This window comes from Triticum urartu, chromosome 2A (genome assembly GCF_056163025.1).
Source record: "Triticum urartu cultivar PI428250 chromosome 2A, HENAU_Tu73, whole genome shotgun sequence".
Classification (NCBI taxonomy): domain Eukaryota; kingdom Viridiplantae; phylum Streptophyta; class Magnoliopsida; order Poales; family Poaceae; genus Triticum; species Triticum urartu.
The window spans coordinates 12,541,206-12,555,623 of record NC_141874.1 but is presented as its reverse complement, the minus strand read 5'-3'; the positions used below and the strand labels follow the sequence as shown (position 1 = coordinate 12,555,623).

Here is a 14,418-nt window from a genome sequence, read left to right as displayed (position 1 = left end):
CCGGGCGGTTAATCTCGTTTCCCTCTTGTGCCTGGCTGCGGTTTGGGTTGAGCTACGTAAGTGGCATGTAAATGGGGATGAAATTAAGCTGTAAGCAACTTAGGGAAACAATGTGGATGATGATCCCTTGGCATTTAAATATCAAGGAAACAAACGGGTTTAGAACTGAACGCAACGCATTTAAATATCCACTTTGTTGGACAAAAAGAAGGTTGAATTCAGAACCCTACATGTTAGGGATATAACCCCGTGGTATAACCCGCCTTGAAAGGGCCGGTTCAGGCTGATCAAGACGCCAGAGCCAGAGGGGCGGCTCAAAGATGGGCCGGCTTAAGGCCCAAGGCCAGAAGACGGCATGCGGCCTGGAGATGTAAGCCGCCCGATGATGACTTGTCATAGAAGGCAAGGTGACTTAGAGTTATGATCGGTCACAGATCATGACCCCGACCTGGACTCTTGTAAGCAGGTGGCCTCGACCTGTATATAAAGGCGAGTCCCCGCATAGAATAGGGGCAAGTTATAATCAATCGAGAGCTAGGTCAAGCGAATCCGTTTCTTTGTAATCAATACTCAAGCAATAAGCAGAAAAGAAGTAGGCTTTTACCATCATCGTGAGGGGCCGAATCTGGATAAATCGTGTCTTTCGTCCCGCTCAACCCTGACAAGCTAATCACCTAATTGCAATGACCTTACGACAAAGTCCTCACACTAAGACATCTGTCGTGACAAAACCACGACACTACTCATATGACTACGAGTGCCTCGGAGAGACCGAGCATCGACACCAAGTCTAGGAATTTAAACAACCATACAAATAAGTTACTCTCTCTGATTCATATTAAGTGTCGTGGTTTTAGTTCAAATAGAAAATAAGGGACGGTAGCGCATACAAAACATGTAATAGAAGAGATATGTTGCTTTTTCTCCCAAAAGCGGTCACCACCCGGCAAGCGTCGTAAAAGCAATCTCAAAAAAGGAAAGAAAAAGAGGACCAAAGTGGCCGGGTTGCACCGCGCAGCAGGAATAACGGAAACAAAGCAAGGTCCAACTGCATCCTATTTTGATTTTGATATATCTCATCGTTCACGCCGAACGGTTGCATCCTATTTTGTGTGTATTGCATGCATGTGCTTCAAGTTATGCAGCGTAAGAAGAATTTGTAGCTTTTTATGCGTGGTCATCATTTCGATCAAATTTCTTTTGGTCATTGTCCTAAAGAGGCTAAATCTCATCGTTCATGCCGAACGGTTGCATCCTATTTTGTGTGTATTGCATGCATGTGCTCCAAGTTATGCAGCGTAAGAAGAATTTGTAGCTTTTTATGCGTGGTCATCATTTCGATCAAATTTCTTTTGGTCATTGTCCTAAAGAGGCTAATGTAGCTGCTCATATTCTTGCTAGTCAGCTGGTGCATTCACATTATCCCCCAGAAAAATAAAAATAAAAAATGCAAAGAAGCGGCAAAAATATAGGGCTCTGCGTCAGACCATAGGCATACACGGGCACAGCCAAAAGTAACACATCTGCGTCTGCTCCACAGGCCCGGCAAGCAGCCGAGCTGAACGTTTAATACAAATTGAACTAAAACCACGATAAGTAATTTGGAACGGAGGAAGTACTTGTTAGGTACGCCCTTGAAGCATCCGGCGGTAGTAGAAACGAGGTACCGGACTGAAATTGGTGCAAGCGTTTGATGTATATATCGGCACCAGGGACTCGTACGTGTTATACAGACAAAACTCTGTTTCCAGGAGATTGGTTCTGGTGTGATCAAGACATGGCTTTCAAGGGCATGTACAATGGTTGATAAGATATTTTTATCTTAAATCTTGCATTTAAATTAGAGATGACAAGAAAACATATCTACAATGGGTCATCTCTTAGCCTTATCTTCAGTAACTAGTTATTCCTAAAAATATGGTGAGCCATATCGTGCTAAGAGACCATATCTTGTCTTCTCTTAAATAAGAGAAGACAAGTCTTTTTCTTATGAGTTCTCTCTCATTCACCTCATTATTTATCCTACGTGGCACTCCTAAGATAGCACCATTGTACATGCCCTTAAGGAAACTATACATCGGATAGAGCCATATCTTGCACAAACAGGACCAAAGATTACAACAAATCTAACTGCCTAACGCACGAAATACAACATATTTCAACATCCCCTTTTCTCTATGACAACTTAACTTATCTTAGTTGGGATTGCGCCGAAAAGCTTCTTGCTGCCTGATTATCAAGGGATCTGTAAATCACCACACATCTAATGGCGGAGAGCCTACCTTTGGACAAGAGCTTGTGACAATAATATCACCAACATAAATCAATATGAATATGGAGATTCCATGAATAGCTTCAGAGAGATTTTTGTCTGCATGAGTTTGGTTTTGTTGCGATCTAGAAATGGCTCCTAAGGAAACTATACATCGGATAGAGCCATATTTACACAAACATAACCAAAGATTACAACACCTCTAACTTCCTACACGTACGGAATGCAACATATTTCAACATGGACGTACCATAGTTCATTTTTCATTTACTTGCTACTTGTGAACTAACCGGGGCTTTGGTATGTGAACTAACCGGGGCCATGATCTAGTCGCACCGAGCACGAGCCCGGGCCAGCTTCCTTCTTGGGTGGAAGTTCATCCAGTATGAACCAGTTTCTGCACTGCTAAGAAAAAGTACTAGCCAGAGCGGAAATCCTTACATCAGCTCACCGCATCTTCCTCTAGTCTTTTCGCTACAACTAGGTTTGTTCCTTGCCTGTCGAGTCTTCATCACCATCTGGAGAACGGCCATCTTCCCTCGATAAGACCTTCGCTGTTGGCCGCTTACTCCCCATCTTGGCAGGCTTCCATTCATCTTTCTCACCACTCGTCCTACTCCTCGGGATGATCATCAGTACAAGCATTACCAACTCTCTTCGATGTCCATTGGATCATCGCTTGCTTTGTTGGTTCATCATCCTCTTCCTCTTCATCGACAACCATCTTCTATGTTGCCTTCTTGTGAATCCTTCTAACATTTCTCGCATGGTGTTGTCACCATGTACACGAGACAAGCAAATAGCATTAAGCAAACCTCTTTACCAATGGCGCGCAAAAAAATTCTCATGACTGGAATTGCTAGTGTCGAACAATGTGATGTCCTGCAAGTGCACATGGTTGATTTGTAGCCTATTCAAAGTAAGAGTATTGACCCTGCAGAGAGCTTAGGAAATGGTATAGCTATTTATCAGAATGTGCCCGCAAGTTATTTTCATTCAAAGCAAAAGCTCACCGGGAAGAAAATTTTCAAGAAGGATCATACTATAATTAAGTGCACTAGAAAAAGTAATAGAGAATAGGAGAGTAATAGAAATGATGGAAACTACAATAGGGTAAGGAGTCCTTGAATAGCACGGTAAGCATGTTCACATTTGCGTACCCTAGAACGTAGAATAGGACTCATAGTGGAGCTGGTCTGCTATCGTGCTTGGATCAACCTGGTATGCCATGTGGGAGGAGTACCACCGGAGCTAGAGCTAGCAGAGTATTCGGGGGGGGGGGGGGGGGTGATCATATGCATGTTTGGGGACCCAAATGACAGAACTTCTGTTAACTTGAGCCTTCATTGTTTACTTCAGTAATCACACCATGGCTGGTGCGGTACCCCCTGAGTCGCATGTACCTCCACCACTAGGCAGGAGTATAAGCAGTCAAACCTGCAATCATATCTGTTACTCTCTCCGTCCAGTAATATAAGGATATTTTTTAAGCTAGCATAGCTTAAAAACGTTCTTATATTATGGGACGGAGGGAGTAGTTTATAAATAAACAAAATCTTCAAAAGGGAGCGCCCCGGTGGACTTATTCTTCCTGTGTGATTTCGACTATGCGAGCCGCCCTCAGCTCAGGCTCCCTGCCTGGCTCGGCCATGGAAGAGAATGCATAGTAGCTCAGTAGGACAGTGTCTTGAGACGGGCCTCCGTGGTAGGTGTCCATGAATGTTGTCGTCATGACGTCGTTGTTGCATGTAGGGTGTTTGCACCTCATTCCGAGGCACACACCGCAACCGGGGTGGAACCCCGAGTCCTGGCTGGCCGATAACACGAGTGATGAAAAGGTCAGCCTTGTGATGGCGGTTCCATAACCGCAGTAGCAAGCTGAAATAAAGCATCAGAGGAACATCAAGAGAACAAACAAAGAATATACAAGAAACTAGAAAGAAAATACTCCAGAAATCACCGAGGTTGATGGTGCGGAGCAGGCTGGCCCGACCATTATGAACAGCCTAGTGCGGCGAATGAGGCATAATGGACCTACCAACTATAACATAGTAACATAAATATTTTTACCTGTATATATATTGCATATCATGAAAATTATTATAAAGGCATAAACATCAAGCATGTATTTTTAATTCACAAACAAAGTCTTAATACAACATGTATATGTGACCGTAGGAAACAAATAATGATGATAAGGCACATGTACTTAAATATAAAAGAAAAAATGAATAAATATAACATGGTGAAGTTGGGGGGGGGCATCCATCCATTCATTAGTGTTGATATTATGTTTCACAAATAATATTTTCATAATTATACATAATATTTTTATAATGCACTTCAGAATGTACATGTATTTGGCCCTTATTTGAGTAGGCCTTAGGCCGCCGCCTTTCGTCATGGGCTAGGGCCGGCCCTGGTACAGACTACAACGTAGCAAAGGTTTGTTGGCCCGTCACGGTCGCCGTAGTAGGAGGCGGCCCCGATGCATACACCAAGAGCACCACACTTTGCCCCTCTTTTTTGTGTGTGAGTGATGGATGGTTCTGAGCATAGTGATGGCGCAAGTTTATATAGCCGCCCCGCGTCCTCAACATCCTGCAACACCTATTAGTTAGAATGAACGAGTTGCGCGTACATGCACCAAGGCTGGACACTCAAAGCGCGCTTGGAAAATTTTCAAGAAGGATCATACTATAATTAAAGTGAACTAGAAAAAGTAATAGAGAACAGGAGAGTAATGGAAATGATGGAAACTACAATAAGGTAAGGCGTTCTGAGGGAGTCCTTGAAGAGCAAGGTAAGCATGTTCACATTTGCGTACCCTAGAATGTAGAATAGGACTCATAGTGGAATTGGTCTGCTACCCCACTTGGATCAACCTGGTAACCAGAGCTAGCAGAGTATGCATGGGGGGAGGGGGGGGGGGGGCGAAAATGATGATATGCACGTTTGGGGGCCCAAATGACAGAACTTCTGTTAACTTGAGCCTTTATTGTTTCCTTCAGTAATTACACCATGGCTGGTGCGGTCCCCCCCGAGTCGCATGTACCTCCGCCACTAGGCAGGAGTACAAGCAGTCAAACCTGCAACCATATCTGTTACTCTCTCCGTCCTATAATATAAAAATATATTTTTAAGCTAGCATAGCTTGAAAAACGTTCTTATATTATGGGACGGAGGGAGTAGCTTATAAATAAATAAACAGAAACTTCAAAAGGGAGCGCCTCAGTGGACTTACTCTTCCTATGTGATTTCGACTATGCGAGCCGCCTTCAGCTCAGGCTCCCTGCCTGGCTGGGCCATGGAAGAGAATGCATAGTAGCTCAGCAGGACAGTGTGACACGGGCCTCCGTGGTAGGTGTCTGTGAATGTCATCATCATGATGTCATTGTTGCATGTAGGGTGTTTGCACCTGATTCCGAGGCACACACCACAGCCGGGGTCCCCGATTCCTGGCTAGCCGACAACACGAGTGTTGAGAAGGCCAACCTTGTGATGGCGGTTCCATAACCGCAGTAGCAGGCTGAAATAAAGCATCAGAGGAACATCAAGAGAACAAACAAAGAATATACGAGAAACTAGAAAGAAAGTACTCCAGAAATCAGCGAGGTTGATGGTGCGGAGCAGGCCGGCCAGACCATTATGAACGGCCTAGTGCGGCGAATGAGGCATAATAGACCTACCAACTATAACATAGTAACATAAATATTTTTACCGATATATATATTGCATATCATGAAAATTATTATAAAGGCATAAACATCAAGCATGTATTTTTAATTCACAAACAAAGTCTTAATGCAACATGTATATGTGATTGTAGGATACAAATAATGGTGATTAGGCACATGTACTCAAATATAAAAAGAAATGTTGAATAAATACAACATGGTGAAGTTGGGGGGGGGGGGATGCTCCCCTCTCCATCCATTCATTAGTGTTGATGTTATGTTTCACAAATAATATTTTCATAATTTATACATAATATTTTTGTAATGCATTTCAGAATGCACATGTATTCGGCCCTTATTTGAGTAGGCCGTGGTACAGAGTACAACATAGCAAAGGTTTGTTGGCCGCCGCCTTTCGTCATGGGCTAGGGCCGGCCCTGGTACAGAGTACAACATAGCAAAGGTTTGTTGGCCCGTCACGATCGCCGTAGTAGGAGGCGGCCCCGATGCATACACCAAGAGCACCACACTTTGCCCCTCTTTTTTGTGTGTGAGTGATGGATGGTTCTGAGCATAGTGATGGCGCAAGTTTATATAGCCGCCCCGCGTCCTCAACATCCTGCAACACCTATTAGTTAGAATGAACGAGTTGCGCGTACACGCACCAAGGCTGGACACTTGAAGCGCGCTTGGGAACGGTATAATCTAGTGCGGAGGTGTTTAACTTGTATCATACCGGCCACTGAGTAATTTTGGGCCAAAAACAAAACGACGCGGTGATGCATTTTTTACAGGGGTATTTCAAAGTAAGACGGCGATCCAAACCGACAGTGCTCTTTTGATCCCGAGCTCATATGCTCCCGCATGAACAATAAAGTAAAATAAATGATGAATGTTCTAACTGTGTGTAAAATTTCAGGTCGAAATGACATTTGTGGAGGTTTGGGCAAAAATAACAGAATCGATGCTCCAAAATGCTTCCAACAATAGTCTTTTGGACCATCGGTTTTCTTTTTTGCCTAGACCTCCACGATGTCATTTCAACCTAAAATTTTGCACGAAGTTAGAAAATTTATCAATGTTCATCATAGTTTTTTTTTCAGATTTTTACTATTTTTTTGTTTTACTGTTCATGCGGGAGCATATGAGCTCGGGATCAAATACTCCATGTCCCAAACCGAACATGCTTTCTATTTAATTATGCAACTTATATTCAATTGCAAAAATGCAATAAAGCTTATGTATTTTTTATTCTCACGTTATTAACTTAGATATTAATGTTTGATACAACCAAATCTTATTAAAATATATTGCAACCAATTTTCACAGCAACGCATGGGGTATCATTAGTTATATAGAGTGCGACATGTCTAAGAGCTACTACGGCGAAATAATTAAAGATACAATTAACGGCCTAGTAATGACCAACTGTTTCTACTTGCATTTGATTACGTAGGATAACTTTTTTTAAGTTCGTGAACTTTTTTCAAGTTGAAGTTTTTTCAAATTTGTGATTTTTATTTCAAAATCAATGGACTTTTCCAGATTTGTGAACATTTTTCAAATTGATGAACCTTTTATGAATTCATGATTTTTTTATTTTAAAGCCGTGAACTTTTTTTCAAGATTATGAAACTTTTCTATTTTTTTATTTTTTATTGCATGAACTTTTTTGAATTCATGAACATTCTGAAAAAAAATCAACAGCCAACGTGGTCTCTTGTAAACGGTCCACAGCGAATGGTCAATTAGGACCCGACCAAACCAAGTTTTTTAATAGAAAACCCGGGCAAACTGAGTGAACAGGGAAATACAAAACCAAGCGAACCAGGGCCCTTTTTTTCTTGAGTGAGCGAGTTTTTTTTTAAGAAACACCTGTAATTTTATTTAAGAAACACCTGTAATTGCCCATCTCCAAAGGGTCTTCTGCAGTGGAGGTCTCTTAATTATTATTGGCCAACGTAGCGGGTTCGCCCTCAGCCACGGCCTAGCAAATCGAACACGAACCCAGGCTTCGGTTTGTGCATTTATGTTGACAGGTAAAAATTGGGGACGTGTCTAGCTGGCGGCTGGGCGCCCGCTAGCGCAACCGAGCGGCCGACTAAAAAAGGAAATACCCTATCCCCGCAAACAGAAAAGGAAGGCCACCAACCCGATCCGATTCGACCGGCCATCAAAACAGACCGATCGAGCGGCCACGAACAGAAACCGCCCCACGTGGCCAGCTGTCCCCACGCCCCGCTCGCCCCCACGCCACCGCTCGCCCCATGCCTCAGCCCCACCCACGCTGCCTTCTTCTTCTTCTGCACGCCAGAACCAGATCCAACGCAATCGCCCCCAGCCCTTCTTCCTCCTCCTACACAGTCGTCATGGGAGCCCCAAAGTAGAAGGAGCTGCTTCAAGATCTAAAGGGCAGGGTGGTCAGAGCCATACCAGGCAGTAAGATCGAGCAGGTAAGGCCCCTCTGCACCTCTTCACTTCCCCCTTTCTTCTACTGCATAAGCATATGTATAGGTATGTAAACACCCTTCTCCATGGATCCATGGAGAATCTGCTTCAAAAAAGAGGTGAATCTGGCACATCACATCAGATGTTAAACATGCCAAAAACTACCACCTGGATGTGTTAAAATAAGCCAAACTAAAAACGAGTTCTCTGGCCAATTGAAACATGATTAAAGCCAACTTGTAGTTATTGTTTGCAAAATGAACAAAAAATTGACTGCCCAATGCTTTGTTGAACATGTGCAACGAAAAATTCATAAATGTGCAACTGAACATGCATCCCAGCCAACTGAACATGTATCCTGACCAACTAAACATGTATCCTGCCAACTAAACATATATTTGGCAATACATGTTTCTGAGTGAACACTTTGGAAAAAATGTAGTATATGTGGAAATAAAAAACATGTTTTCTGGCCAACTAAACATGCATGTTGGCCAAAAACTGCTGGCCAACTAAGACATCTATTCTAGCCAACTAAGACATCTATTCTAGCCAACTGAATGCATTAACTGTCCAACTGAACATGCATGTTGGCCAAAAACTGAAATAAATGCAACCTGGCCAGCTGAGACATCTATTCTAGCCAACTAAAAGCATTGAATGTCCAACTGAATATGTATGCTGGCCAAGTGGAAAATCCTGAAAATTGAGACGTCTATTCTAGCGAAAACCAAAAATCTGTAGTGCAACAGGAAAAACATAGGAACTTTTGTCCATGGCTAATGAAGCTACAAACCATATTAACATATTCACACACATAATCTTGTCCCACGCATATATTCTGGTCCCACACCTATTGCAAACCATATTAATATGTTCAAATATACCAGATCTAGAAACATAAACGGCGATGAAAAACATATAACTATAATCTGTCCTCCAATTCTTCTTTCTTCTTTCTTCTTTCACCTGGATTTACCTTCTCAAATGTAGCATCCAATTATGTGCAGAAAAATCTAAAAAGAGCTCCTTGCGAAACGGAAACCTACAGATCATTGCAATAAAACAAAAAGGGAAAAGGTAAGAAAAACTCTGTAGCAAAAAGAAGTCATGCTCTTGCCAGTTATTTACTGCAAACTGTGCAACTAACATAACAACTCTGTGCAAACAAAAAAATTCATAACTGTTATAATAAAAGATTATGCTATGGTCATGTTGCTTTTAGGTTGTTTGAAACACAGTTTTTCTGTGGTTACCAACTGATGACATCAATTTCTTCTTTTTTTATATGTGCAGGGAGTGTGTGGCAGCATCCAAAAACAAAGAAAAAAAATGCTTGATCTCAATGAGTTGCCTCCAGATCTCAATGAGCTTCCTCATGATATGGATCAGCAGCAACCCAGCATACAACAAGGAAACTGGACAAAAAATGGTCGATCTGTTTACTACACGCAGGCAAGTCGTGATCGTAACCCTACGGGCCATGACAATGTGGCAGGCCAGTCATCAGCCCGTGGTGCCCCTGTAGTGGTGTCTTTGCAGTCAGAGAGCCATACTCTTGATGACACAGGAACCGAGGCAAATGTTCCTGGTCCAACCAGGACTGAGCTAGGAGCTCGGGCTGTTGACGGAGCTGTGCAAGTAGAAGAAGGAGAGGATGAGGTTGGTTCTCAACCTATGGAACCCTATGTTGGCATGAGGTTTGACAGCCTTCAAATTGCTAAGGATCACTACAACAGTTACGCACTACGGATGGGTTTCTCTATCAAGATGAACACCTCTAGACGGACACACCGCACCAATGAATTGATAAAACAACAGTTTTGCTGCAACAAGTTCAAGAAGCCCAAAGCTGATGATGGAGGAGCTGAGGCTCCTCCTTACCTGGACCCTATTCCAGATCCAACATCTGTTAACAGTGATGAGGAGATGGAAGAAGAACCTCCAATATTTGCTGAAGAGGAGGCTGGTACTAGTAAGAAGAAGAAGAAGCGCAAACGCGAGACAATAAAGCAGACTGAATGCAAGGCGAAAATGTTGGTGAAGCTGATAGATGGGCGATGGGAGGTGACGCACTTTGTTCGTGACCACAATCATCCGCTCGTGAACAAACCTTCATTGTCCAAATACTTGAGATCCCACCAAGGCATCTCACCTGATGAAAAGGAGTTTCTGCGCATCTTGTATAACTGCAACTTGACTACAGGTGTGGTGTTTTTCTATATCCCTTGAAGAATTAAGTTTCCCTCTAGGCAGTCCAGTGTGCAACTGTTATGGTACTACTGTGCAACTGAAATGGCTTAACTATGCAACTGCTGTCCAACTTCCCATGCTTTTTATATTTCACTTTTGGTGCTTCTTGTGCAACTAGATTGTCTTTACTGTGCAAATACACAATGTCCTGTATGCAAAAACTGCAAAGTGTTTTTAAAAAGGTGCAGCTAGGTGTCCATTTCCTGTGATTATCTTCTGTGCCAACACGTGTCCTATTACTGTGCAGCTGGATGTGCGCATTTGTGCAACTAAAAAAATGATATACTGTTTGTTTTTGTATTATGCAGGACGAATGATGCATGTAATGGCAGAGTTCTATGGATCTGAGATGATGGTGCCGTTCGGACCAAAGGCAATAACAAATCTTTGTACAAGTTTCCGTAGAGATGACACAAAGGAGGGTGATCTGATTGAGACAATTGCGCACTTCAAGGATATACAAAAAACCGATCCAGACTTCTTCTATAAGGTGAAATATGATGAAGAGGACAGAGTTGTCAACATATTTTGGGTGGACGGCTTAGCTCGAAAAGCTTATGCGGAGGCGTACCATGATTGCATATCATTTGACACCACCTACATGACCAACTTGTACAATATGCCGTTCGCGCCCTTCATAGGAATAAACCGACATGGCCAATCTTTCATGCTGGGTTGCGCGTTTGTGAGGCAGGAGTTGGCATCGAGCTTTGATTGGGTCTTTGGAGCATTCCTAGAGGCTATGGATGGCAAACCTCCTGACAACTTCATCACCGATCAGGATGGTGCGATGAGGCAGTCAATACAGAGCATCTTTCCAACCACCGTGCACCGTTGTTGTCGATGGCACATCATGAAAAAGGCTCAAGAAAAGGTTGGTTGGTTGCTGTGCCGGAATCCAGGACTCTCTGATGATTTCAACAAGTGTGTTGACTTCAGCTTCACTATAGACGAGTTTGAGCAGAATTGGGCTGGGTTAATGATGAAGTATGAGGCTATGGCACACACGCACTTTGAGAAGTTGTACGAATACAGGTCAACTTGGGTGCCATGCTACTTCAAACACAGGTTCTTTCCCTTCCTCCAGTCTACACAGCGTAGTGAGGGGTTCAACGCCGTCCTCAAAAGATATGTGAACCCACACAACTCAATGCTGAACTTCGTCAAGCAATATGAAAAAATACAGAACCACATCCTTGCCAAGGAAGGCTGCAATGATTACAGGACACAACACCTTGAGATTGAGTTGTGGTCCAACTTCCCAATAGAGAAGCAAGCTTACAAAACCTATACTAGAGACCTTTACCGCAAGTTTAGAGAAGAGTTTGAGCTGATTGGACGTTATAATGCATTCCAAGTTGGTGCTGATGCGTTTGAGCTCAGACCGAACCAGGAATTTGTTGCGAAATATGGTTCTCGAAACTACTTGGTACAGGCAAGGGTGGAGGAGGGTTCCTATTTGTGCGAGTGTTGTAAAATGGACAAGGACGGCATCCTCTGTTGCCACATCCTCAAGGTGTTCACCCATGTTGGCGTTGATGTCATACCGGAAAGGTACCTGCTAAGACGGTGGACACCTACTGCTGTACCTAGTGCGCCAGGGACTGGTTATGAGCAACCGGATGAAATGCCTCCTCAATCAAAGAAGCAGATAAGGGAGAGGAACATGATATACGATTTTCAGAAACTAGCAAAGTTTGCGAGTGGTTCTGATCCAGCGCAAGCTATTGTATACAAGCATATGCGTGCAGCACATACCGAGATCGGCCACCTGAACAAGTCCAAGAAAAAGAAAAAACCGACTGCTGCAACGGGGCCATCAGATGATGGCAACCCTCGAGGACCTCCTCCACCTCCAGGCAGCAATCAGGGGGCTCATCATCCAGGTAATTACCTGCCCCAACTCCTGATCTAACTAGGTGTGTAACTTCAGTTGCACACATCATTGTGCCCAGTTGCACACACCATGGTAGCCACTTGGACAGAACATACTGCCTAGTTGCGCACGCTGTGTTAGTTCAAGCATCAAGATAACACAGCTAACTTATTTTTCCAGTTATGCATATATGTGATGTCAACCCTCAAGGACCTCCTCCCCCTCCTGGCTGTACACGGCATCCTCCGCCACCTCCTCCCCCGCATGCTCCTCCCAATGGCCCTACAGGCAGCACTCAGGGGGCTCGTTGTCTAGGTAATTACCTGCCCCCAACTCCCCATCAAACTAGGTCTGTAACTCCAATTGCACACATCATGGTGCTCAGTTGCACCGAATAGGCTACCTAGTTGCGCATGCTGTGTTAGTTCGAGCATCAAAAAGATAAACACAACTGACTTGTTTGTCCTGTTCTGCCTATAGGTGATGCCAACCCTCAAAGACCTCCTCCCCCGCCAGGCCCAACTAGCAGTGCCCTTTGTGCTACTCCCAATGGACCTACAGGCAGGACTCAGGGGGCTCATAACCCAGGTTAGTACCTTCACCGACTCCAAAACAAAAACTAGGGTGAGTGACTTTAGTTGCACATATCATAGTGCCCAGTTGAACAGAAACATGCTGCCTAGTTGCATGCGCTGTGTTAGTTTGAGGATCAAGCTCAAAATCTAACTTGTTTTTCATGTTCTGCCCATAGGCGACTACAATACCATGACAGGCCGTGCTACTGCAGGTGTTTTTTTCAACTTAACTTGCACACAACAACCAGTTAGTTGCACAAAATGTACTGTGTGGTTGCACAGAACATCAGTGCTGGTTGCACAATAACAAAAATACTAAACTTTTTATATGATTATTACACAGGTGATCGTGACGGTCCTACTGCCCCGTTGGAGGCTGCATCCCTTGCACAAGCTTCTGATGATTTTGTGCCCAGGGATCCTCCAAGGTCTACTACAAAGGGTAGGGCAAAGAGTCGACGGTACAAATCGGCGCTGGAGCTACACCCAAAGAAGAAAAACAAATGCAGCCAGTGCCAATCTACAGAGCACACTGCTGGTGTGTGTCCACAGAGGCTCCTGTGATTCTGTTTCCTCATTTGTAACTTTGGAACAAAAAAGGAAAATAATGATGTCTTTTTTAGCAATGTTGGGACCAAGTGGACACATTCAGCATCTATGATTCCTCTTTATCTAATTTATGCTGCTTGAATTAGTTCATGCACTGTGTAAAAAAAGTTGCTATTTGTGCCTTTGTTGGCAACTGGTTAAATATTTAGTTGTTGAACAATTGTATATCCAGTGCTCCTAATGTATCAACAAAAGTGATGATATTGAGTTGCAAACGCAATTACTAGCAGTGTGCAACTAGAAAATCTACTTAATAAAATTGTACAAACCAGAAACTTCCTCCATGGAGCAGAAAAAAATAGTACCGACCTACTCCTTGTCGTATCTCAGCAACTTCCTCCATGGGGCGGTGTTGTGCACGCTGGTGACCCAATTATACGTCAGCTTCTTCCTGATGTTGAGTACTTCCTTGGGGTCGTAGTTGGGCAGTTGGCTATCATTCCACTCGGTGGCGTTAAGCAGTGCGAACAACCCACACTCATTACTGCAAAAAATGGGCAAAAAAAATTGTCACATAAAATTAAAACCAAATAAAGGTAATGCACTCTGTGCAACTACTTATGTCCTACTGTGCAACTGCTTGTGTTCCACTGCAACTCATTATGTGCCACTGTGCAACTACTTATGCGCCACTCTGCAACTAGCTAGATAATCCATTAGAAACTCATAAAAATGATAAAACAGATTGAAGACTAGTACTGTGTCTTA

The 14,418-nt window shown here is 43.4% G+C and overlaps 1 protein-coding gene across 1 annotated transcript; it reads left to right on the top strand.

Annotated features, from left to right (window-relative positions):
- Positions 1–8,266: 8,266 nt before the first annotated feature.
- On the top strand, positions 8,267–13,967 carry LOC125524964 (protein FAR1-RELATED SEQUENCE 5-like). The gene is made up of 7 exons (XM_087542717.1): positions 8,267–8,402; positions 9,694–10,603; positions 10,959–12,536; positions 12,707–12,841; positions 13,007–13,114; positions 13,278–13,313; positions 13,445–13,967. The coding sequence occupies exons 2-7, from the start codon at positions 9,730–9,732 to the stop codon at positions 13,663–13,665; spliced, it is 2,952 nt and encodes a 983-aa protein (XP_087398843.1). The 5' UTR covers positions 8,267–8,402; positions 9,694–9,729; the 3' UTR covers positions 13,666–13,967.
- The last annotated feature ends 451 nt before the right edge of the window (positions 13,968–14,418 follow it).

Coding starts and splice junctions, on each gene's coding strand:
- LOC125524964 (XM_087542717.1), top strand. CDS start 9,730: ATGCTTGATCTCAATGAGTTGCCTCCAGATCTCAATGAGCTTCCTCAT. Junction 10,604..10,958: donor TAACTGCAACTTGACTACAG/GTGTGGTGTTTT, acceptor TGTATTATGCAG/GACGAATGATGCATGTAATG. Junction 12,842..13,006: donor TCAGGGGGCTCGTTGTCTAG/GTAATTACCTGC, acceptor TTCTGCCTATAG/GTGATGCCAACCCTCAAAGA.